This window comes from Natrix helvetica, assembly GCF_964273705.1.
Source record: "Natrix helvetica genome assembly, chromosome: 2".
Taxonomy (NCBI): domain Eukaryota; kingdom Metazoa; phylum Chordata; class Lepidosauria; order Squamata; family Natricidae; genus Natrix; species Natrix helvetica.
This window is the reverse complement of record NC_138552.1, coordinates 252,344,696-252,370,781: the sequence shown is the minus strand read 5'-3', so window position 1 is coordinate 252,370,781 and position 26,086 is coordinate 252,344,696. Positions and strand designations below refer to the sequence as shown.

Here is a 26,086-nt window from a genome sequence, read left to right as displayed (position 1 = left end):
ATGATTGCTAAATGAATGGTAATAATTCGAGGACTGATTATACTCTCATCTTTGGGGGGTGAAGGACATGATTGTCAGGTTTAATCAAGCCCTTAAAAATCTAATGATTTATTTTTGTCCCTTGTAGTTTTGTGTGTGTGTGTGTATGTGTGTATATATATATATATTTATTTGTTTTCGTAGATTTTCACGGGTGTAGGTATGCTGGTTTTGTTGTATTCGGGTCTTTTCCCGTGTAAGGTTGAGATTGTCTTTGCAACGTTTCGGCAGGATCTCACCTGCCATCTTCAAGCGTGGGCTTAAAATGGGAACGGAGCTGCCGTCTTTCTGTAAGTCTTGAAGATGGCAGGTGAGATCCTGCCGAAACGTTGCAAAGACAATCTCAACCTTACACGGGAAAAGACCCGAATACAACAAAACCAGCATATATATTTATATATATATTATTTTATTAACTTTATTGTCATTGTATGTATATACACAGTATATACAGTATAAAAATACAATGAAATTCACATGATGCCCAGAGACCAGGCCCAATACACATGACAATCCCCAGACGCTCCCCACCCACCCAAAAATTCCCCGCCCCCAAACCACCCAAGCATCCACACAACAGACCAAGTAGTGCTGTTCAACAGCTCACTGATGGTAGCCCTTTAGTTCATTGTTGAGTGCAATTATAGCTCTGGGATAAAAGCTATTCAGAAGACATGTGGTCTGAGTTTTAATTGTTCTGTGTCTTCTGCCAGAAGGCAACAGCCTAAAAAGATTGTAACCAGGATGGGAAGAGTTTTTGAGAATGTTATGTAATTTCCTCGAACAGTGAGATGCGGAGATGTCATCCAGGGCTGGTAGCTGGAGCCCGATGATGTTCTGGGCAGTTTGAATGATTCTCTGTAGAGCTTTTTTGTCTGCTGCACAGCTGCTCCCATACCATGCAAGAATGCCGTATGCCAGGACACTCTCAATGGTGCTGCGATAGTAGGACAGAAGTAGATGCTGAGATAGATTTATCTTCCTGAGCATTTTCAGGAAGTACAGCCTCTTCTGTGCCTTCTTCACAAGCATGTTAGCAATGTCTGTACTTTACTTTTGCTTTTTAACACCTAGGGTAGAAAGATACAGAATAAGTAATTAAGTTTGGGCTACTTGGAAAAGACAATTGGCTGCTTGTATCAATGAGGATTGAACTTGCTCAGCTTGCTACATGTCAATTTAAGCACAGTTTAGCCGCCATAATGAGCCTGATTAAAATTCTTTTAAGTATAGAATACCAGGATTGGCAGAGGTGGAAGGTTCTTGAACACCTGGTAAACTGTTACACGTTGATTGGGTTGTCCTTGGGATAAAAATGCCTCATCTACTTTTGCATGCATCAGAATCCAGTGTTGCTATATCTCTAGTAATGCCATTTTAAGGGTTCCTTGAAATAGATGGATTGCAGACATATAACTGCAATGAGCTGCAAAATACAAGCTCTAGAGCACCTTGGTTAAAAGGCCATGGTGTCCAGGATTGTTAGATTCATTGCACTACAAAACATGGTGAGGAGTCCCCTGAGAAGGCATGATGTTGCATTAATTTCAACGTGTGAGCGTACATTCTTTGCTCTTTTAAATATGGCTATAATTAAATATTTAAATATTTCATGCGGACTTAGTTTTACCAGCTCCTTCTACTTTTGGCATTCCATTTTGGGCTTAGCTCACTTTGCTTCTTTTTCCTTTGTGACTACTTTCTATGAGTTACCGTGAGCTGGAAGAGTCTGCAGCTTGGAAACCGAATTCTTCAAGTGGATAGCACATGTGTTATTTTTAAGAACTCAGCCTCCTGAAATAATGCTGGCAAGTTCTCAAAGGATCTTGAACTAATGATTGATTTTCTATAGCTCAGGGTCCTGAATGTATCCAATCCGATGCCTTGGCTACTAAATCTGTTTACAAAACCATTGGCAAGAAGTATTGGCTTTGGGCTATTTGCACAGCTGAGCATCTCTTCCTTAGTTTTGAGTACTTTCATCTTTGTTGTGGGTTGAATAAAGTTTTGCAAAAATTCTGGCTAGATACTTCTTCATGAACTTAAGCAGGGCACGTGCCTGAAAGTCGGACTTCTGACTGCTGTTTTGCTTTCCTTTTTCCATTTTATTCGTTGACAGTAGAAGCTGCCTGCTTTACGTTCTTGAAATGATCTGAATGCTTTGGCTAGAGACAGAATGTTATGCAGGGATGAATTATAATATAATGACGGTCAGTTGCATTTGTCCCATTCTTTAGGCAAAAACACAACACTTGCTTTTGCACTGACATATTTTGGTCTGGCTATGGCAGACTGTTTTGCATTTCATTCAGCCTTAAGTGGTTTGGTGAGAAATGTGGGCAGAGAAAGCTTTGAACTTTTGAAGACTAAGTAAATGAGCTGTGGTGGCGCAGTGGTGAGTTTGCAGTATTGCAGGCTTCTTCTGCTGACTGCCGATTGCCAGCAGTTGCCAGTTCGAATCTCACCAGGCCCAAGGTTGATTCAGCCTTCCATCCTTTCGAGGTCGGTAAAATAAGGATCCAGATTGTTGGGGGTAATATGTGATTGTAAACCACTCAGAGAGGGCTGTGAAAGCACTACGAAGTGGTATATACCGATAAGTCTAAGTGCTATTGCTAAATATTTGATAATCAAATTTGTTTGACAACTGCACTAAAATTATTATTTTTTACTTGTTTGTTGGAAACCAGCAAAGGAAGAGTCGACAATTTCATTTCTGTTCCTCCAGTTGGTTGTCTTTTTCTGGTCAGCTTGGAGGAGGGTGGGAACTTCCTTTCTCTGTCATTCCACTTCGTTTCTGTGATGGTTGAGAAGTGCCCCATCATGACTCTGGCAAACCACTCATTCATCTGTGTGTGTCATGTGATCATCTCACCTGCATGTTGCTCATGGCTCCTTGTGAGGGTTTAAAACAGAAGTATGACAAATCTGTTCTCTAGTATCCGTTTTGCAATATGAGGCACCTTTTCAGGGGTGGTGGTGGAATGAAATGGGTGCCTTAAGCCTCTGCCAGCCTTAAAAACTCACTTTATCCATAAGTCCTCTTCCCAGGGGTGGGCTGCTGGGGGTTCACATGATCCTTTAGCAAGGATTCTGCCCAGTTCAGCAAACCCCCAAATGCCACCCTGGGGCTGGCCATGCCCACCCCGCCTGTCCCAGGAGTCTCCACGCAACTCATTCATCATGCCAGCTAAGTGCAGAGCCCATGTGGAGGCTTGAGGAGAGGGGAAAACGGGCCTACTGGAGGTTCCGGAAGTCAGGAAACCAGCCTGTTTCCGGCTTCCAGAGGGCCTCCAGAGCCCGGGAGCAGCAGTTTTCGCCCTCCCGAAGGCTCGAGGAAAGCCTCTGGAGCCTGGGGGGGGTGGTGGTGGTGAAAAATGGGTTTACTGGAAGTTTGGGAACAGACCTGTTTTCGGCCTCTGGAGCCCAGGGGAACCAATTTTCGCCCTCCTGGAGGCTTGAGGAAAGCCTCAGGAGCCTGGGGAGGGTGAAAAATGCCTCCCCCCGCCGTGATGCAAGTGGCCACCTAGGTCATGCCCACTATGGCCACGCCCACCCAGCAATGGGGAAGTGAACCCATTGCTGCAATTTTTGAAGTCCACCCCTGCCTCCTCCCCTAAGTAGACCAAAATCCCATCCCATACATTTTGGAAGCATAACTCTGGATATTCACTATGATTCTTGAATTCACCAGAAGTTGTTACTTTCTGCATACTTTTTATATTTCTTGGGATAATTGCTGTTGGTAGTCATGACACTTAAATCAAATTTTCTTAGTTTTAGTGGTGGGATAGTGCTTAGAGGTTTCTCAGCAGCACCCCGTTGGCTATTGTTGGAAGAGAACTGCTGGAGTAGTGGATTCTTTAGTGTTTTCCCAGCAAGGCTGCATGTGAGTCTTTCAATACAGGCTTGAGCAGTGACAGGTGAGTTTTTCTGAACAGGGAGATATACCAAGTAACCAAGTAGATATATTGCTTTCCTGCTCTCTGACCTTGTCTGCTTCCTTTTGTTGAATGATAGCCTGTGCAAGCTGTCAGTTGTAGTGTGTTTCTGTGTTTCTCCTACCAGTTGCTTTGGTCTTAGGACAAAAGATCTACAGTAAATGATCTGGATGAGAGCAAAGCTGTTGTGAAATTCAGAGAAAGTCATTGTTGGATGGGGCTTGATGCTTGTTATCTTTGTTGATGGTGGTGCTGGAGAGTGTAGCTCTTTGTATTGAATGTGCATGACCTAAGCAGAAGAATAGGAGGAATGGTTAGATTCACACATAGCGCTAAAAGATACTGCAGTTCATTTGATTTTTGGCATAATGCTAGACAATCTGTGCCTCTTCTGCTCATTGTTTCAGAGATTATTTCCTTATCTAAACAGAGAGAAAGAATGATCAAAGGCAGACAAAAAAAGCAATAGGAGTAGGAACAGCTTCTGACTGACTGCTGGCTTCCCCTTTGAGTTATCTTGTGGAAATCTGCAGGGAGCATTGGATATCCTCCCTCCCTCCCTCCCTCATCTATCCCCTTTCCTTTTCTTTCTCATCAGGTAAATGGCTGCTGCTGAGTTGGGGAGGGAGTGAAGGGTTATGAGACTGACTGAAATTGTCACAGAAAATTGAAAATGAAGATCATGTGAGCACAGCAGCACCCAGTAGCACAGCTTTTCCATATTTCATTCCATTGGGAGTCATGGATGTCAGATTTTGGACACCTTTCTGTAAGTTAGCCCATTTGAGGAACTTTGGTTCAAAAATGATTGCTTTTCAATGACCATTTTGCCTACTGAAAGGTTACGATGAGAGTTTTAGAACAGGCATCCCTCAACGTAAAACCATAATGGAGCCTGTCCATTATCTTTGTATGTTATAATAGTAATAAGACAAGTCCATCATGTGACTGACCCACTTTTTTGTCACGGTCGTTAAATAAGCTTGTTGGTTGTAAGTGCAAATGATATGGCGATCAAGTCAATGCTGCGATGGTAGGTGTGAATCCATTGTTTTGCTGAAAATCAGAAGTGCTGATTTTTGGCAAAGCCATTGTAAAATGCTGTCACATGACCAAGGGATGTTGCAAACGGCCATAGATGTGTCTGTGTTGCCAAGTGCCCAAATGAGATCATGTGACTATGGGAGTGTGTGACCATAAACAGCCTTTTTTGGGTAATTGTAACTTGGAACAGTCTCTGACCTGCGACTGGTTGTCAATTGAGGATTACCTGTAGTAGTTTTCACATAATATAATGTGTGGGTCCAGCTATTTTAGATGTAAAGTTAGGTTTATAGATTAGAACAGGGTATGTCAAGTTTTCCAGCCAATTACAGGTAGTCCTCAACTTACAACTACAATTGAGCCCAAAAGTTTTGTTGTTAAGTGAATTTTGCCCCATTTTATGATCTTTCTTGCCACATTTGTTAAGTGAATCTCTGAATTTGTTAAGTTAGCAATTTAATTGTTAAGTGAATCCAGCTTCCCCCCTATTGACTTTGCTTGTCAGAAGGTCGCAAAAGGAGGTTGCATGACCCTGGGACACTGCGACTGTCATAAATATGAGTCAGTTGCCAAGTGTCTGAATGTTGATCAGGTAACCATGAGGATGCTGTAACGGTCATAAGTGTGAAAAATGATCATAAGTCATTTTTTTCAATGCTGCTGTAACTTCTAGCGGTCATTAAATGAACTATTGTTAAGTCGAGGACTACCTGTATTTATAAAAGTCAGAATCTTGTCAATTTCATGAAACTTTGGTAGTCACACTTTCGTTGTGCTATCTAATGTCAAAACCTTGTGAAAAACAACTAAAACTTTGCAATAATAGACAATGCTGTGAGGCCTTGCCACGTATATTAAAGGTGTTCATACTATGCAACTCATAGAATCATAGGGCTGGAAGGGATTTTGGAGGTCTTCTAATCCAATCCCCTGCCAAGGGCAGAAATCTTATTCCACACCATACAAATGGTTTTCCAATCTTTGGGAAAAAATGTTATTGTCTGCTATTTTCCAGGATTCGTTGTGAACCTAAAATTGCAATAGTTGATATAGGAAGTGGCTGTTTATTGAGACATTAGACTGTTCGTTGGCACTGTGCTGTGCTATTGATCCTTAGTGTGTTGTTTTATTTGATTAATTGACCTGGAAAGTAATGAAGTTTGGAAGATTGCTGCTGGCTGCAAGATAGTCAGGACAAAATACGGTGGATAGAAAGAGAGAATCAAATGGCTGGGAAAGAAATTTAAATTTAAGATTTAGTTTGGTATTTGGAAGTTAGATTAACTGGAATAATAAAAGTCTTTCTGAGTACAAAATAACATGTCTCATTTCTGTGCTGTTAGAACCAGTCTTGCACAGTTTCAAGGAGAAGAATTGAATGGAGGATTAGAGGCAGTGATAACCTTGGAATGTGTTTGAATTACAGTTCCCAGAATTCCCTGTTCAATGGGACATCAGTCATGTTGACTGGAATACGGTACAATTGCAATGCATTTGGAAAACTCCCAAGTTGGAGAAGAAAGGGCTATCACAGTTTACCAGCCCAGAATTAGTTTTGATGCAAAAAAATTTGCCAAAAATCTGTGGTGGAGTATAATGAAAAAAGATGGAGGGTGAGCATTCCAAAGGAATAAGAGGCAACTCAGTCCAGATAGTCTGTGTGAGAGAAAGAGGGTGAAGACAGCCCCTCCTTAATAGTTCAGAGTATAATATTGTAGAGGCAGAGAGTAGAGTCTTTAGTCTGGCAAGATTATGCCTATAGACATGAAATAATACAGAACTCTACTTGGAAAAATTACTACATATTTTTCTTGGTTTGAATATATTTTCCTGTACGCTGCTTAGAGATTCGAAGCATGGGTTAAACAGCCAATCTGCCCAGGACTGAATTGAAACTTTAGCCACGCCTCTGGTGTTGCCCTCCTTCCCTCTTTCTCTCCCTCTCCCTCCCTCCCTCTCTTAAAATTTGATGTCCATCTATTTTTCAGAACTATAGAAATTTCTAAAATCATGAGTGTGGAAAAGATTCTATCATGGGATCTTTTGACCCTGAGCAGGCCACTCCCAAGTGTTAGGAAAATGGTCTAAGCCCAAAATGCACATTGTAAGCAATGTTCCCTCTATTTTTTTTTCGATGTGAGCAGAAAAGTATAGTGTTTGAGCGGCACATTTTCATGCCTGAGCACCCGAATTTTTTTCACAGATGTCACCTAAGACAACAACGAAATCAGTATTATTTGAAACTCAAAGTTATGTTTCTTCAAGGTACCCGCTTAATTCAAAGTGTTATATAATATCAGTATCACTTAACAACGCTCCTGCTTAGCAACCAAAATGTTGGCTCAGAAACTCTGGCATTTGAAGCACGCAACTCTTAAAGCTGTCAAGTTACAAGACCCTTGCACCCCTAACCCTTTAGGGGAAAAAAAACCCAGGGGTCTTCAAACCTGACAGCTTTAAGATTTGTGGACTTCAACTCCCAGAATTTCTCCTCCAGTCCTGTTGGCTCAGGAACTCTGGCATTTGAAGCATGGAAGTCTTAAAGCTGTCAAGTTACAAGACCCTTCCACCCCTAGAAAAAAAATGCAGAGCTCTTCAAACCTGACAGCTTTAACACTTGTGGACTTCAACTCCCAGAATTCCTCCTCCAGTCATGTTGCAGCGACGTCATCTGCGTGGATCTGCTCCATCTCTGCTTTTTTCATTGTGGGCAGGGCTGCTGCTGAAGTTGCCAACGAGTTGCCACCAGAATAACTGCTGCTACCTCCTCCTCCTCCAACAGCACCACCAGATTTGCTCCTGAGCTCAGCGCTGGGTAACCCGTGCCCGCTCCTCCTCCTCCGTGCTTTTGAAGAACCATGAGGCTTTTTTTCCCCCTGCTCCCTCCCCGCCTTCCTACTGTCTCCCGCAGCCTCATGGCTCTTCAAAAGCACGGCGGCGGAGGAGGAGGGGGCAGGCAGGGGTAACCCAGCGCTGAGCTCAGGTGCTCCGAGCAGAGGGGAGGCGCCGCTGCCACGCGCGGAGATGCCGGCTGGAGCTTTGCCGGCTTCATCTCAGCCGCAGCGCCGGGCGGCAAATCCGGCAGTGCTGCCTGTTAGAGGAGGAGGAGGTGGCAGCAGTTCTTCCGGTGGCGGTGGGGGCTTTGGGGCTTCACAACTAGCCTCAGTCGCCCCGTGCTCCTCAAAGCAAGTCTGGGGAAGTCCTTTGCAGGCGGCCTGTTCTAGCTGCCTGCAAAGGACCTCCCCAGCTTCCAAAGCCTGTGGCAATAGAAATCACTGCGCGGCAGTTGAAAACTGCTGCACGGTGTTTTCTTGCCACCTGCGCGCTAGCGCAGCCGCGCACCTTAGAGGGAACGTAGATTGTAAGTATTCTACAAATAGTTGGGATTATTTTGGATCACTTCTTGAATATTTGAAATAACTTATTCTAGGGTAAGACCACTTTAGAGGTGTTCCGAAAACAGCTCTTCTGAGGACAGAATGGTTCATTGTGGGATCTTTCTGATGAAACATTCACAAGTTACCTTCATAGATGTGTCAAAATCACTGTTTATATTTCAAATTAGTTGTAGTATCAGGAAAAGGCCAGAGAGACTAGTGCTTTTGTGTGCACATGCAATTATGTTCTTTCTCAAACTCATTTAACGTAGACACATATGTATCAGCAGTGGTATTCACTTGCATTCCCTACCGGTTTGCAAATGTGATCGCACAGCCTTCCGCGCATGTGCTATTGGCGAAAAAAGGGCCTAAATGGGATGCCCTACAGCTGGGTGGAGTGGGCGGGGTGACCCGCAATTTCCGCTATTGGTTCAGGCGAACCGGTCTGAACTGGTAGAATACCACCTCTGATATGTATAGTGAATAATCGCATCTCCCTCAATGTTGATAATGTTTTGGGCATCATCTGAAAGTGACTGACCCTGGGTAGAGTAGTGCTATTTGAGCAAGTTACCCCTTTCCCTAAATTCTGCCAATTTCTCCCTTCTATTTTGGCTCCAGGACCACATTCTGGTGGTTCTGAGCAATCCTTCAATATACTATTAGGGATTTTTAGAGTAAGAGGATATAATGTCCGCTATGTTGCTTTTGGATCATAGCTGCTATCTTATCTTAGCTTTGTATTTATGCCTGTATATCTGCATCCTTTTATGTCAGGCAGCTTAGATCAGCAAGTTGTTTCTTTTATTTAAAGGGAGTCAGCTAGATAAAGAGAAGAAGCAAAGATAAGGCATAATGCTTTGGTTTGTACATTATTGTTTTAGAGAAGTAGTGAATGGGCCAATAAATGGCCTGAGGCTTATGAGACAAGAGCATTGTGCAACAGTTTATATTTATTTATTTCTACTATATTTATTATATCTTCTTGTTGCATCTGGTGCACTTCAGGAAAATAAGGGAGGCATTGTAGCTAAGAGGAAGAGCCCATGGTTTTCCCAAGGAAGATCCCTCTTTGCAATCTCTGCTTCTCTGCGTACATTAGAGAAAGCCCCATGTGCGGTTGCCATCAGTGTTGATAATATTAGTCATTGGTGTAATGTTGACCATGCATTGCATTCTCTTTGTTCCTCTAATATTTGTCATGAGAATTGACAAAGTTGGAGTATGTTTAGCTTGGAGAAGATGCAAGGAAAGCATGGTAGGGTTGCTGACTTCAAATATTTGAAGGATTGTCAAATAGATGATGAAGGAAATCTATTTTATTTGGCTAAAGGAATGGTGAGACTTGATTCAAACAACTAAAAGAGTTTTCCACTGAGCTTTCAGAAGAATTTCTTGATTGTTCTTAAATGGTGCATGTTGTTTAAGATTGGAATAAACTATCCCAAAAGGTGACATTCTTTTTTCTTAGATGGTCTCTAGGGCTGCTTATAAGCTGATCTTATCCAGCAGATTTTCAGCACGTAGGGAGGAAATGGTTTTTCCTGTGCACTGCTTGGAGAGTCCAAGCAACGGGTTAAATCAGTCTGGTTGCCCTAGGACTGAGGAATCTTTTTTCCTTGGCCACGCCTCCTGGTGTTGCTTGGCCCCAGAATTTTTCCTCAGTCTACCGTTCAGGACTTGTTTTTGTGAACTCCAGTTTAATTTATCCTAGGCTTGGACTCTCCTACTACTTATTTCCCTTTTTCTTTTTCCTTGTTGTCCTTATTTGTGTTTTTTTTTACCCCTCACTTAGTGTAGGCTATTAAGATTTGATTTTTTTTCACCGTCGTTGACTTTCTCCTTGAGACTCGGAGGTAGGCGTGGTAGTGGTGGGTGCTCCGCTTGCCGCACCGCCTTTGAACGGCAGCGGAGAGCTGCCAAATCAGCTTTAAAGCGCGGCAGGGCGGCAAGGCTCCCGGCGACTGCCTGCGGTTTATTTTGTTGTTGAGTTTTTTTTTTTTTGGTTTTCTTGCTTTTGGGAAGGCACAGCCTGCCGTGGAGAGATGTGCGGCCGCTTTAAAATGCGCGGCCGCCATTTTATCTTCCTCCACCCTCGCACCGGAGCGGCGGCCATTTTGGAAATGCTTAATTTCATGCCTTTTTCAATCGGATTTCCCGCTCAGCCACGCTTCAGCAGATAGCCGCAGGGTGGTTAGCTTGCCCTGTTTCGGGTCTCCGGCTGGGTCACTGCCACCCATAACATCTCCCCAAGCGGCGCTGGTGTCTTGGCCACCTGGTGGTCATACACCGGCACAGGGAGGGCTCCTCAATTATCTCCACTGTCTCTCCCTGCCTTATCTGTCTGGTCTTGCAGCCTCGGTTGCTTTTCCACCTTCTCACCTCCTGTTTGAGTGGCTGGATTTTCATTGGACTCATTTGCAGAGCTCCAGCATTCTCTTCTGGCATTTTTTTCACGAACTGTTCCTGATTCCACAATACCTGCTGGTCATCAGATCCAGTGTCAGCCAACAGAGTCTCCATCACCACTTGATCTCCACCTGCCTTGGCCTTCTTGTCTGAAGATCATGCCACCAGGCCATGGAGCAACCTGGCCCATCTGACTCCCTTGATGGTAGACCAGGTTCCTCACAGGCCCCTAGCAAGGGAACTTCTGCAGGCAGGGGCAAGGAAGGACAGGGTGGTCAGTCAGAATAGTCATCCCTATAAAGTGCCTTCCGCGGCTAGGGATGCAGAGAGGTGGTAGCGGGCTCTCGATAAGCAGTTCGAGAGGGCCCAGTGCCAGGCAGTGAGGTAGGCCCCTCAGCCCACTCCTCGAGTTTAGCCAGTCCTTCTATCACTCCCAAGGGGGGATTACCTGTCCGTGATTGATGAGGAGGTGGAATCCCAGGATCTATCCCCGGATAGGTCTCTGGCAGACCCGGGTTTTCCTACCCCTTCATATGTTTCTGACTCAGGGCACGCTCTTGTGGGGCCCAACCCTGGGGGGCTTACTGGTTCTACCCTCACCCAACAAGGTCCTCCTTCTTCCAGGGACACTATTGGGCCAGACACTGGTTTAGCTCAGGAATCCGAGTTATCCGTCCACATGCAGGCAGTTGTCGCTTGTGCCATCTCTCAAGGCATAGCCGAGGGGATGCAGAGATGAGACCAAGTGCCCATTGTTCCCAGTACTTCTCAGACCAGGCAGGAGGCTCCCCCTACTGCCAGGTGGGTCTGCCACCCTTCTCTGGAATGCTCGGCGCTCAGCGAGGCTTCCATTTTGGAGGACCCAGATCAGGAGGAGCAGGAGCTCTTGGAGGACGAGGACCTTCCTCTGGATGCCCCTGCCTTCTCAGGGCTCTTTAAGCCTAGCTTATTTAAGTCCATCTTGCACAAGGCTAAGAACACCACTCAAATCGGTACCAAACCTAAGACCATGCAGGGATCTTCTGATTCCACCCCAGTCAACCCCAATGTAAGCATGTTTAATGTTCATGCCCATGAGCAAGAACTGGTTCCGGTTCCTGATCTCTTTATGGATGTCATTCAGCGGCAATGGGTCCAGTCTGGTTACCGGGCCGCGCCCAGTGGTGGGACAAAAAGCTGTATTCAGTAGATCCTGCACTGGAAGACATTCTGGTCCTGCCGTCTGTGGACCCTTCTATAGCAGCCCTCACTTCTAATTCAGTCCTTCCTGCCGACCTGTTAGAAGGCCTAAAGGCGGAGGACAAAAAAGCGGAGAAGGCCTGCCACAAGACTCATCAGGCAGCAATCTGGCCCATTAAGGCGCCTTCCTCCGCATCCTTTTTCAACAGAGCCTCTATCATTTGGCTGCATGAGCTTTAGGCTAAACTACCGGCAGTAGACACTCGTCTTCACCAGGACATAACCAAAATCATTGCAGCGTCCCAATACTCGGCTGATGCCTCCCTTAACACGCTCAAATTCACTTCTAGGGCATTAGCTTCCAACGTGATGTCCCGCCGCCTTGTGTGGCTTCGTCACTGGCAGGCGGATTGGACGAACAAGTGGAAGTTGGCTTCTGCTCCGTTTAAGGGGACCAAATTATTTGGGGAGGTCTTAGACCCCTTCTTGATCGAATCTAAGGGTAAGCGGAAAGTTCTGCCCACCTTGAACAAGAAATAGGACTGTAAATCCGCTCTCTATTTCAAGAGGCAGTCCTTTTATTCCAGTGAGCCCGCAGGATTCTCCTTCGCTCCCTCGAACAGACCAGTTAGTCAGTCAGGAGATACAGGCAGTTCTTTCGGGACAGGGGTAGGCAGCAGTTCAACTACTGCAGGTCCAACCGTGGCGGGGCTTCCAACAGGCCCTTCCGCAAATCCGCAAGTGACCATCAACGCTCCCCTCCCATCGGGGGTCAGCTTCAACTGTTCGCCCCCCAATGGGAACTGACCACAGAGGATGCCTGGGTCCTCCAGACCGTCAGGGAGGGACTCTCTTTGGACTTCCTCTCTCAATCCCCTCAGAATTTTGTCCGCTGCCCAACCCTCTCTTGCCCTCTCAAGAGGGAGCTCATGACACAGGAAATTCGCCATCTCCTGGATATCAATGCCGTGGAGCATGTTCCACCCGACCAGGAAGGGAAGGGATTTTATTCCATTCTCTTCCTGGTACCCAAGGACTCAGGGGGGTGGAGGGCTATCTTGGACCTCAAGAACCTCAACCGTCACATCGCATACAGGAGGTTCAAGATGCAGTCCCTGCAGACTATCCTAGCAGGGATCCGCCATAGGGACCTCCTCACGTCCATCGACTTGAAGGAGGCTTATCTACATATCCCTATTCAACCACAACACCGAAGTTTCCTGCGGTTCTTCTATGCCAACCGACACTATCAGTACAGGGCCCTTCCATTCGGCCTGTCGTCGGCACCCAGGACCTTCACAAAAGTTCTGTCAGTGGTTGCAGCGCAACATAGGCGCAGGCCCCGTAAGACTTCAATGTTACCTGGACGACATTCTCATCCAATCGTTGTCTAGGAAACAGGCCTTACGGGACCTCCACATCACCATGAGGTCCCTCTGGAGTCACCGGTTCTCTTTGAACCTGGGAAAGAGTTATCTCACCCCAACTACCAACATTCTCCACCTGGGGGTGGTGATAGACACCTCAACTTGCAGAGTGTTCCTTTCCCAGGACAGGATAGACAGCTTAGTATCCCTGACCCACAAGGTTCTGAGCTTGAGGCAAGTCTCTGTGCTACTCCTCTCGCAACTGTTGGGGAAGATGATCTCCTGCATCTCGGTCATCCCCTGGGCACGGCTCCATTCCAGAGAGTTGCAGTGGTTTCTCCTGCCCCATCAGAGAGCCAAGAGGAGCAACTCATCAATGACGGTGCGGCTTTCCCCAACCGAGAAGAGATCTCTCAAGTGGTGGCAGTCAACAGCTCTACTGAAGGGATACCTGTTCAAGGAACCTGCGAGAGTGGTCATCACGACAGACGCCAGCCTTGCCTTGGGGAACACACATGGGACATCGCGTAACTCAGGGCAAGTTGTCTCCAGCCGAAGCAGCTTGCAACATCAACTTCTTAGCGCTGCGGGCAGCGAGACTCACCCTGCGACATTTTCACTGTGACATTCTGCATCAGCATATCCTCCTGATGATGGGCAATGTGACCACCAAGGCACATATAAATCGCCAGGGCGGCACCAAGTCCAGGAAACTCATGGCAGAGGCGGAGACCCTGGGCAGGTGGACTGAGCATCATGTTGCATCCATTCGCTCCAACCACATCTCGGGAGCGGACAATACTCAGGCGGACTGGCTGTGCAGGACCACCATAGACAATGCAGAGTGGTGATTGGATCCAGTCCTGTTCCGCCAGTTGTCTCGCAGATTCGGCACCGCCGTGATCGACCTGTTCGCCACCCGAGAGAACACACAACTCCAACGCTTCTTCTCCCGCTTCCATTTGGTGGGGGCGTAGGGGACGGATGCCCTTCGATGCAGATGGCCTCAGGGACTGCTGTATGCCTTCCATCCTGCTGCTACCACAGGTGATTTGCAAAATCATCGCGGAGAGAGCAGAGGTCCTCCTCGCCGCATCCCACTGGCCTCGGAGGTTCTGGTATGCCGACCTTGTCAGCCTGTCGGTGTCCATTCCATGGCGAATACCTCAAGACCAGATCTCCCTCAGCCAGGGGGTCATAGTCCACCCGGACTCCCAGTGGCTCCAGCTGGCCGTCTGGTACTTGAGGGGGACCTCCTGAGGAGAGAGGGCCTGTCTGAGGAGGTGGTACATACCATCCAGGCGTCCAGGAGCCCTTCAATGACCATGATATATGACTTCACTTGGTCCACCTTCGCCAAGTGGTGTGACAACCTCCATCTTGATCCAGTCACTGCACCTGTTTCCCATATACTGGACTTTCTATAGGGGGGCCTAGACAAGGGTCTCGCCCCCAACACCCCTTGTCGTCAGGTGGCGGTACTATCTACTGTTTGGTCTGGTGATTCGACCCAGCCCCTCAGCAAAATATCAAAGATTCGCTGTTTCCTTAAGGAACTCTAACTTATGCCCTCCGGTGGTTCACCGTTGCCCCACCTGGCATTTATTGGTGGTCCTACAGGCTCTTACTTCACCGCCCTTCGAGCCTCTATGTACAACATCACTTCGACACCTCACCTTAAAGACTGCCTTTCTTGTCGCAATAACATCTGTGAGGCGCATATCAGAGCTGGCGGCTCTATTGGTCCGGGGTGACCTTTGTGTCATCCAGCCGGACAGGTTGTACTGCGCTGGACCCTGCCTTCATCCCAAAGATCAACACCTGGTTCCACAGGGCGCAAGAAGTCATCCTACCTAACTTTTGCCCACGCCCCAACCACCCAAGGGAACGTGTTTGGCACAAGCTGGACCTCAGACGGGCCCTGCGGATATACATCAAGCGTTCTGCAGACTTCTGCAGGTCAGAGGCCCTCTTTATGTCATTCAGCCAGGCTCCTTGGGTAGGAAGGTGGCATCTTCTACGGTCGGCAGGTAGCTAAGAGCATGCATTGCAGCTGCATACGAACATCAGTCCAGGGCACTACCTCGACACATTACCGCTCATTCCACAAGGAGCGCTGCCCAGCACCGCGGCCTGGGCCACCCAGGCTACCATTGACAACATCTGCAGAGCGGCTGCCTGGTCTTCACCATCACCCTTTGTCAAGAACTATAAATTGGACATGTATGCTTCGGCCGAAGCCTCTTTTGGCAGGCGGGTTCTCCAGGGGGTTGTTTCCACAACCGAATCCCGGGACTGAACTTCTGCCCGCCCCTAGTGACATATAACTTGGGTATGTCCCGTTGCTTGGACTCTCCAAGCAGTGCACAGGAAAATGACCATTGGCTTACCTGAAGGGTCCTTTTCTGTGCATTGTGGGGGAATCCAACCCACCCTGGCTTCTCCGTCCAGGGATTCGTGACCGTCGTGTCAACTTGGACTTTCCTTTACTGCTTCATCACGCTTCCAAACTTCACGGGTTCCAGACCTTCTCAAAATTCTGGGGCCAAGCAACACCAGGAGGCGTGGCCAAGGAAAAAGATTCCTCAGTCCTAGGGCAACCAGACTGATTTAACCCGTTGCTTGGACTCTCCTGCAGTGCACAGAAAAGGACCCTTCAGATAAGCCAATGGTCATTATGTAGCTTTTGAAAGTCTTTCCAGTGGTCTGTTCCAGTGGTGAAAGTCATTTTTTTTACTACCGGTTCTGTCGGTGTGGCTTGGTGGGTGTGGCAGGGGAAGGATACTGCAAAGTCTCCATCCCGTCCCCACTCCTGGGGGAAAGATATTGCAAAATCTCCATTCCCATCCCACTCTGGGGCCAGTCAGAGGTGGTATTTACTGGTTCTCCAAACTACTCCAGATTTCCGCTACCGGTTCTCCAGAACCTGTCAGAACCTGCTGAATTTCACCCCTGGTCTGTTACCTTTATACCTTCCTCACTTATTATACCTTCCTTGCTTATTACTGGACGCCATTATTTGAAAATAAGGTACTGTTCTTTGTGTCCTTTTAAGCAATTCTGCAGGGCCAGGTCTTTATAATTATAACACAGTATGTTCCAAGGTTTCTAACTGCTCAGTTGTTTCTTCAGACATTTTCCCTGATTTGCACTAAATCCAACAGACTGCATATTTTGTACCGATTGGAAAAGAACTACACCGGGGTTTGTTCAATGTGAGTTAGCTCAGTGCTCCCAGGAGGGAATCATCCAACATAACTACTAATCAGAATAAGACTTCAATTTTGAAATTTTATGCTATGAAAAACCTATAGCCATCTCTTTGTTCTTTATAGTTTATGTGTTTTATGTTAGTAAATATTCGTGTACTCTTATACATTTTTATGGTTTTGTTTCTAATTGCATTATTTTATTTCTTTTGTTAACAGTAATTTGATTTATGTGTTGATAGTTAAGAATCCATTGCAGTTCTGAAGGACTATGGTTACAGTAACAACAAATATCAACCTAAACAAAAAAGAGAAAGGAAAAAGGACATCACAATAAATCTCCCTCAGAAACACAGGATAAAACCCCAGAGAGGCCCATGATAATCACATTTAAAGTTACTGCAGGTGTTATTTAACCCAGCAGCCTCCAACTTTTCCGGTTCTGTGGATCAAGGGGGTGGTGGTGGTTCTGTGCGAGCGACGGGTCAGCACATAGGCACAGCTCCATTTGGGCAAGCAGTGGACATGTGTCACTGCCATTCGCACAAATGAAGTTGTGCATATGCACTCACCCACCACTGCACGTGCGAATGAAGCTACACATGCTCACTCACCCATTTCTTCTGTGGCCCAATTCTGAATGGGCCATGGCTTGGTAGTAGGCTGTGGCCAGGAGGTTGGGGAGCCCTGTTCTAATCCAACCCATGTTCAATATGGAATTCAATGCAGCACTATTTCTTAAACCTTTTGCTCTCAGAACTCCTTCCCACTATTAAAAATTATGGAGGACCCCCAAGAGTCTGTTTGGGTTATATTTATGAATATTTATTGCATTAAAAATTTAAACTGAACCAGTGGTGGGTTCCGGATCCTGTTGCAACCAGTACGGTGTAACAGGGCCCAACATCCACCACATGAACGCGCGCAGCACGCGCATGTGTCCTTACCTCCTGCGACGCCTCTGCAATGCTCCAGCTGCTCAGTGGAGTGTTGCGCAGACGCTGTTTGCACTGTGCGCGTGTGCGGAAGCGCCAAAGAGCTCAAATACAGGTGAGGAGGATAGGCGGGCGGGTGGGACCCCCGGAGCACCGTACCAGAACGGTATCCGGTGCTCCCAGCCGCCACCGGTACGCCCATACCGGGGCGTACTGCCTGCAACCCACCACTGAACTGAACATATGTAGACTATTTATCGAATCATGTAAAAAGAATATTAAACTCATTAGATATTAACTATAATATGTAATATGTAAAATATTTTCCATGAGAAGTATTCCATATATTACATTTTAATAAATATAAAATAATAATGAGAAGAGTGACATTGCTTTAAATTTCTGCTAATATCTTCAATATCTGGCAAATAATTTTGATTTCGGAGAGCCCTGAGAAGGTCTTAGAGGACCTCCAGGATTCCTCAGACCACACTTTAAGAAACATTGTGCTACAGCATATTTGACAGATGCACATAGTCAGTCTCTGAAAACCTCAAATACAGTAAACTCTCCATGTCATGTGGCAGCTGGTCCCACTGGCTGATGAATTGTAAAGTCTAAATGTTTTTCTGATGTCTACCTTGAACTTCCTTGTAATCCTTTGGTTTTGGTCCTGCCCTCTGGAACATGAGATGTAAATCCACTTAATTTTTAAGCCTTTCATATATTTGAAGTCTGTGGTTATATGTCCTCTTAATTGTCTTTTCTGTAGGCTAAACATATTCCTATCCTTTAACTGTTCTTCACAGAGTTTGATTTCCAAATATTTCACTATCTTGGTAATCCTTCTTTCGGCTTGTTTGTATATCTGCCATGGTCTTTTTTGAACAGTGATGCCCAGATCAAGATGTCATAGTCAAATAGGGTCTGATCAGGGGTGAAATGCTACCGTTTCACCCAAACCGGTAGTAAAAAATGCTACCAGTTCAGGCGAACTGGTATTTCTGACGATTAGCTATGACGCACAATTTATATTAGCTAGAAAGCAGGATTTCCTGCTAATCTAAATCACGTGGCACAGCGGATCCCACCCCCTCTTGCTGTTCTACTTACTTTTGCAGCCATGCTCAGTAGCAGGCTCCGCCCATCCGCCCAGATGTCACCACATCTGTTTTTGATGCTCTGTGTATGCGCGGAATGTCCTGCGCATGCACGGATGTGGCACATATGCTCACATTTGCAAACTGGGAGCGAAGGTAAGATTTCACCCCTGGGTCTGACCTTTACAAACTAGCAAAGAAAAAATATTTCCTTTGATCTGGATTTCGTGTTTCTCTTAAGCAATTCCAAGACAGCATTTGTCTTTTTAGCAGGCACATTACATTTCTAGTTCATGTTTTTTGGGATGACAAGGACACCCAGGTTTTTTCCCCAGGTACTACTGCCACGCTCCCCCCTATCCAGTACTTGTGTCTTAACATCAGCTGCCATGTCCAAGGCACTTTTGCAAACGTAGTCTGATGAATAATGGCTACCCACCTCATATTCCAAATCCCTTCATCTAGCCCAGTGCTTCTCAATTATTTTCTGTCATGCCCCCCCTAGGAAGAAGAAAACATTTCGCGCCCCCCTCCCCCACGCGACTGTAAATAGTATAATTTGTCTATAAAATTGTTATAAGTACACCTCTGCATAACATAGCACACCGGTCTTTCCTCGTCTCCCACCGTAGTCACATGCTTTCTTTCCTCTTTCCCTCTTACTTGTCTATCCTTCCTTCCACCCTCCCTTCCTCCTTCCCTTCCTTCCTGCCTCCCTTCCAGTTCCCTCCTTCCTCTTTCCCCCTGCCTGCCTGCCTTCTTTCCTCTTTCCCTATCCTCCTATCCTTCCTTTCTCCCTCCCTCCTTCCCTGCCTCCCTTCCAGTTCCATTCTTCCCTCCTTCCTTCTGTCTCCTTCCTGCCTGCTTGCCTTCTTTCCTCTTTCCCTATCCTCCTATCCTTCCTTTCTCCCTCCCTCCTTCCCTGCCTCCTTTCCAGTTCCATTCTTCCCTCCTTCCTTCTGCCTCCTTCCTGCCTGCTTGCCTTCTTTCCTCTTTCCCTCTTGCTTGTCTATCCTTCCTTCCACCCTCCCTTCCTCCTTCCCTTCCTTCCTGCCTCCCTTCCAGTTCCCTCCTTCCTCTTTCCCCCTGCCTGCCTGCCTTCTTTCCTCTTTCCCTATCCTCCTATCCTTCCTTTCTCCCTCCCTCCTTCCCTGCCTCCCTTCCAGTTCCATTCTTCCCTCCTTCCTTCTGCCTCCTTCCTGCCTGCTTGCCTTCTTTCCTCTTTCCCTCTTGCTTGTCTATCCTTACTCCCTCCTCCCTTTCTTCCCTCCCTCCCTGCCAGCAGCTCCTCCAGCATCCCAGCTGGAAGCAGCAGCACAACAGTCGCCGTTACCAGGGGCGAAGGGGTGGCGGTGGCAAGATCGGGCGACCGCCGCCCCTTTGTCCCTTCCCCAACAGCGGCTGTTGCGCTTCCGCTTCCAGACGGAATGCTGGCGGTGGAGCTGTTGGCGGGGAGGCTAGCTACCTGCATAAAGACGCCGCCGAGGGCATGGCAGAATATATCCCGGCTTGAAGTGGCAGCGCTGGGGACTGCTCAGAGACTCATCAGAGCCGCGGGCTGGAGCTGTGCAAAAAGTCTGCTTGGGCTGGGGGGGGGAAGGGAGGGAAGCCTGGGACAGCCATGCTTCCCTCCCTCCCACCCCCGCCCGAGCAGGCTTCTTGCACAGCTCCAGCCCGCGGCTCCAATGAAAATCCACAGTCCGAAGTGCTGCCACTTCCAGGCGGGATATATTATGCCTCGCCCACGCCGCCGCCGTTGCACCCAGATGGAAAGGGAGCCTTCGCGCCCCCCTTTACGGAGCCTCGCGCCCCCCCCAGGGGGGCGTGCCCCACTATTTGAGAACCGCTGATCTAGCCTAAGAGCAGTGCCTCCTGGCAATATTCTGCTTCCCTCAGGATGTGCCTAATCCTCTAATCGCTCCTGGGGAATACAGGCCAGCTGGTTGACAGTGAAGCGTCAATTAAACATTAACACTCAGTTGGTAATGCTTCAGCCTGTCTTCTGTCTACCCAAGGAAAAAGGGAAGTACAGTTCAGTAGCAGAGCACATCAATTGCATATAGAAGATCCATCCTCTACTCCAGCGGTTCTCAAATAGTGGGGCGCACCCCCCAGGGGGGGCGCAAGGCTCCGTAAAGGGGGGCGCGAAGGCTCCCTTTCCATCTGGGTGCAAACGAGGGGGCCGCGGCCGCCGGTGCACAAAGAGGTCTTTGTGGCCTCGCTCGCGTCTCCTCTGAGCTAACTGGCGGCGAAGGCGGCAACAGCGGGTCCCATCGGCTCCTCTTCCTCGCCGGGTCGGGGGGAGAGCACGAAAGCCGCTGGGAAACTGGGGTCCGCCCCTCCGCCTCCGCCCTGCTGGCCGAGCAAACAAGCCTCTCGGGGAACGCTTTGGCCACGCCCGGTGGCCGAGCCGCCCCAGCGCACGCCCCGCCTGCTTGCCTGCCTGCCTCCGCCCCGGAGGAGCGCTCGCTTCGGAGCTCGCAAATACAAACCCAGGAATCGCTCCGTCCGGAACATCGCGGCTGCCGCATTGGGATTTCCCTTGCCCCCCACACCCAAACCGGGAAGCTTTGTGGGCTGCGGGGAAGTTGATGCCATGGGCACAAGATCCCTCCATTTCACAGCCACTGAAAAATCAACATCCAGAAAAGTGGATGTTCCACCTCCATCTCAGCTCTGCCAAGAATCTACTACAAGCAGCCTATGAGCTCCAATAAGGTGGTAGTATTTCCAGGGATATTGTAATAATCCTTCTTCAGCTCTCCATCCTTTTGATGGGTTGGCCTTCCTTTCCTCTGCGTAGCTTTCAAGCCCTAAAACCATATTTTCTCTTTGTAGTCCATTATCCACTTCGCAAAATATGGGAGTTTGGTGGCTGGACATCATCGCAAGGGGTAACCGTCCTTATTGGGATCCATCATGGATTGACAAGGATACAGTGTTATGCAGAGGTGTACTTATAACAATTTTATAGACAAATGATACTATTTACAGTTGCGCGGGGGGCGCGAAATGTTTTCTTCTTCCTAGGGGGGGCATGACAGAAAATAATTGAGAACCACTGCTCTACTCCAAAAGGCTCTATGCTGGAATTCCTAGATTGTGGTTGTTGGTCTGAATAGCAATACTGTGCTGGATTGACCTACTATAGATGATAACATCTGTGTTGTATATCATCATTGACTGGAAACTCCCATGCCTATTTTCCCACCTTTTTTTTGGCCTTCAAGATCACTGCAAGATTGTTAACTGTCCAAAATGCTAAAGCTGTAGATGCATTTATCCTTGAATGCTAAAACAGTAAACAGTAACAGAGTTAGAAATGACCCTGGAGGTCATCTAGTCCAACCCCTTGCTCACACAGAAGACCTGGAGAATTATATTCCCAGTCGAGATTCAAAGAAGTAAAAGCATAAGGTAAAGCATAGACAGTTTTTTCCTGTCCAGAAAGCAAAGACAGTAGTTTATGTCATGGAATTAATTTTAGCACTGTGGTATGTTGAGGGCCTTAATTGCTGGAGCTCCTGGCCTCCAATTGACCATGCAAAATCTCCTCAGTTCTGATTACAAAAGCCACTATATGAATCCCTGAATGAACCATCCCATCCAAGGGGCAGCCAAGCACTACGTTCCACCCAGAGACTAGCTAAAACATTGGGCCTCTCCTTCAACTTGTGTATTTCTGAAAACAGCATTGGCATTAGTGGAATAGGCTTTTTCTCACCACCGGAATTTGACTTTTGAGCATCAGGTATAATACAGTAGGTGCCTCATCATGTATTCTTGCCCCATATTGAAAGACCTGGGGCATACACTTTATTTTCAATATTTTCTTTTTTTTACTTTCCCATTTTCAGGAATGCATCTCTATCCTGAGTGTTCATCCTGGAATTAAAAGTTGGAGCAACGTTTGCTATAATCAAGCATAACTTTCCCAGTTTATGCGATTGTATTAGATTTGTGTGATTGTCATAGCTTGTTAACAGAACGCACAGGGGAAGCTTTTGTTGGGAAAAAGAACAGCAACTGGAAGGAACCAGGTTGGGAAATGAAATTATGATCAGAGATAGATTTGTGGTTTGGTATGCCGGCCACCCGTTTTTATTTCAATGCAGTTACTAATTAGTATTGTCTTCTGAGCCACCAAATCTGGTTTCAACTCTCTGGATCAATATTCTGTAAAAAAAAACCTCAAAATGATAGACTTTAGATTATATTAAGCTGTACATAAAGGTTTATCCGTAGTGCATTCTATTGGGTAGTTTTCTGAAATATAACTCTGGCTATTTTACCTTTTTAACCAATAGGAAATCTTGTGGTTATTTAACGCAGTGCATTTGTTAATGCACAAGCTTTTGAGGCTTGTAGTTGATTTCGTTGGCTGTGTGATCTGGAGGCCTCAGGCTACAAAGGCCACATTGTGGGCTTAGCATTACCATGCATTATGATGTCTGTAATGAATGAAGAACAAAGCAAAATTAACACATCATATGAACTATGCCATTATACACAGGCAGTCCTCAGCTTACAGCTGTTTGGTTAAAGATGATTGAAAGGCATGACTGCCTTCGACAAAGTGCTTTACAACCTGCACTTGCGCTTATAACTGTAGCATCACCTCCACAGTCCTGTGATAGTAGTTAGAGTGCTTGGCAACCAGCTTCCATTTCTGACTGGTTGCAGCATCTTACGGTCACTTGATCACAGTTTGCTAAATGACTGTGCTAAAAATCATCACAAAATCGAGTCCAGTCGCATGATGGTTCAACTTACTGACTTACAACTGAAATTCCAATCCCAATTGTGATCGTAAATCAAGAACTACCTGTATATAGACCTAGAATTGTTGAAATGGCATTTTAAGATTGCAAAATGAAGGAACTATGCTTGTGAATTATACTACTGTGACTTTCTGCTCATAATTGCAGAATAATGCAGTTGTCTACTTCCTGAACCATAAGGTCTATAATTTTTCAGTGTTTCATGTGTCTTTTATACTTCAGAGAGCTTGCTGTTTTAAATGAACATAAGCCTCCTTGGAGTCAAGGTCAGCTATTAAGTAGCTACATGGAGATTTCCATATATATTTTTTTGGCAGTAAAACAGGAGTGATTTGTAGTTATCAATCTCCAGGTTATTGCTGTCATTTAACTTCCCGGTCTAGTCTTTAGCCCTGTATTTTCTTCATGGTCTTTCATCCACATGGTAACTCTACTTAGGTTTCTGACATCCATTCAAGGTCAGATACTGCTGCATCTAGCACAGCAATACAGTAGGAAAGCTGTAATTTGTCCAGAACTACCTGGACACTTACAGTAGATCCTGACTTAGTCATTTAGTATTATTTTTTAAAGTATTGTAGAATGAAACCTAAGAGAAGTCCATGTTGGTTAAAATCATGTATATTCCCAGCCATGGTTTGTTTTAACTGTAGCTTCTTGAATGCCAAACCTCATTGTGGCTTATGTAATCCATAATCAACCCAAAAGGGTATCTTATGTCCTGTTGTGAGATTAATCCAGATGTACTTTCTCTTCTTACTAGTGACATTTTTCAGAATCTGTTCCTGACTGACTTTCCTTCACCATTTTCTTTTTTTTTTCTTATCCCAGGCCTATGAACTTTCCACCCTTACGGGCACTCAAGTGTTGCTACTTGTGGCCAGTGAGACAGGCCACGTCTACACTTTCGCCACACGGAAACTGCAGCCAATGATCACCAGCGAGACGGGCAAGGCACTGATCCAGACATGCTTGAATTCTCCTGACTCCCCTCCTCGGTCGGACCCAACCAGCGATCAGCGCATGAGTGCTACGGGCTTTGAGGAAACGGACCTTACGTATCAGGTGTCTGAGTCGGACAGCAGCGGAGAAACAAAGGTATCCCAAATTTCTATCTTATCTTGTCAGTCTTGGGAGAGCGAAAGAGCTATTGACATTGTTGCTCCCTGCATGTGCTTCATTGCAGTAGACCTGCGTGTTACCAGCTTCACTGCAAGGACCAGACTGTTTCCTTCATTGTGTTCTGCACCAATGAAGTCTAGCAGTGTAAAAGTTAATTCCCATAACTTAACCTTGCAAGGGTTTTTTTTAGAAGGAAAAAAAATGAGGTGTTCTGCAGGATGCAGTAGATTAGGAGCTGTTGGGACCTGGATTCTGCTGATGGGCACTGATTTCGGGACAAGCAGCGCCCCCCCTGATCACCAGCAATCCTCTCTGTAAACATGTTACCCAGCTCCAGTAAAGTTTGGCAGGGAGAAAGGCTGAAGCTGACTGAGAGTGCTTTGATTGCTCAGACTTATCTAGTGTTACTTCTCCTGGGAGGCTGTCCCCCCCCTTCCCCCACCACCTTCCCTGGGACCGGAGTAGATGGGCTGGATATCTGCCGAAATGGGATGGGAACAGCCCATGTCATGCCTTCCTCTAATGGCAGCAGGCGTTGGGTGGCTGGGCTGGGCAGAATGTGGCAGGTGCTCTTTGCTTTCCTGCTAGGACCTCCTGGAGCAGCTCTGTTTTTGGTTATCTCTGCCTGGGCGTCTCTGTGCTCCCGCTCATTGATAAAAATTGGATTCTGCCTCCATGGCCATATAAGGCCTGGTTTCCTTCCCTGGAGTCCCTGGCTGGGCCCCTCACATTCCTTATAAGCTGCAGCTGTCTCTTGCTTGGTGCTGTTTTGGAAGGGGGCAGGGAGGACAGGGGGAATTGAAACACTTGGCTGAACAGACTATTCCTTCTTTCTCTCCGAGTGTCCAGCCAAATACTCTGCTAGCTTAACTCTTTACTTTCTCCACAGCAGCTGGAGCATTGCTAGAGAAATGGGGTACCCAGGGGACATTGTGTACGTATTGGGGTGTGTGTGAGGGAGAGCGAGAGGGAGAGAGAGTACCTGCCTGCCTTGGCAGGAGAGAGCAGTTGTTTTGGATGATTCCAAGATGGAGAAAAGTTATAAGTGCTTTTCCTCAGTAACAGCCTTTAAACATTAGGCGTCTTCATACCGCTTAAATTATCTCTGTAAATCTGTGTCACAAAGTTGTTTGCTATCTCAAAGATGATCTAAGCCTGTTAATGCCAACAGTTGTGTTATCTCACTTTGCAGGCTAAAGAGGCAGCATTTTGCCAGATCCCACATGATGAATTCTGTGTTCTTTGCTATTGCTTCAGAGTTTCACCCTCTTTCCCAGTCTTTATGGCTGTGGCCAGCACAGCTCTTTCATATGCCCTGTTACCTGACTGTTAGCAGGAGATGCCAGAGACCGAACCCAGGAACTTCAGAATGTTTTACCCCCAAGCCAACATCCTTCTCTTCAAACCTGAAAAATCTTTTCTCATTCTCAGCAAACATGTAGGCAGGAGATAGGAAATGAAACTCCTGTAATAGCTTTTTTAGATCCCACACAGCTGTCTGCCTTGGCTTGAGACAGTTGTCAGTTGCACGAAGCAAATGATTCCTCTAAAAACCAGCCCTACTTATATTGCCTCTTGCG

At 46.7% G+C, this 26,086-nt stretch overlaps 1 protein-coding gene across 3 annotated transcripts in view; it reads left to right on the top strand.

Moving 5' to 3' along the window:
• SRF (serum response factor) overlaps positions 1–26,086 on the top strand; it is a 100,284-nt gene that overhangs the window by 8,992 nt on the left and 65,206 nt on the right. For all 3 annotated transcript variants that reach the window (XM_081944752.1, XM_081944751.1, XM_081944753.1), the window contains exon 2: positions 24,216–24,482. In XM_081944752.1, the coding sequence (XP_081800878.1) occupies positions 24,216–24,482 (267 nt within the window). The remainder of the gene's footprint in view (positions 1–24,215; positions 24,483–26,086) is intronic.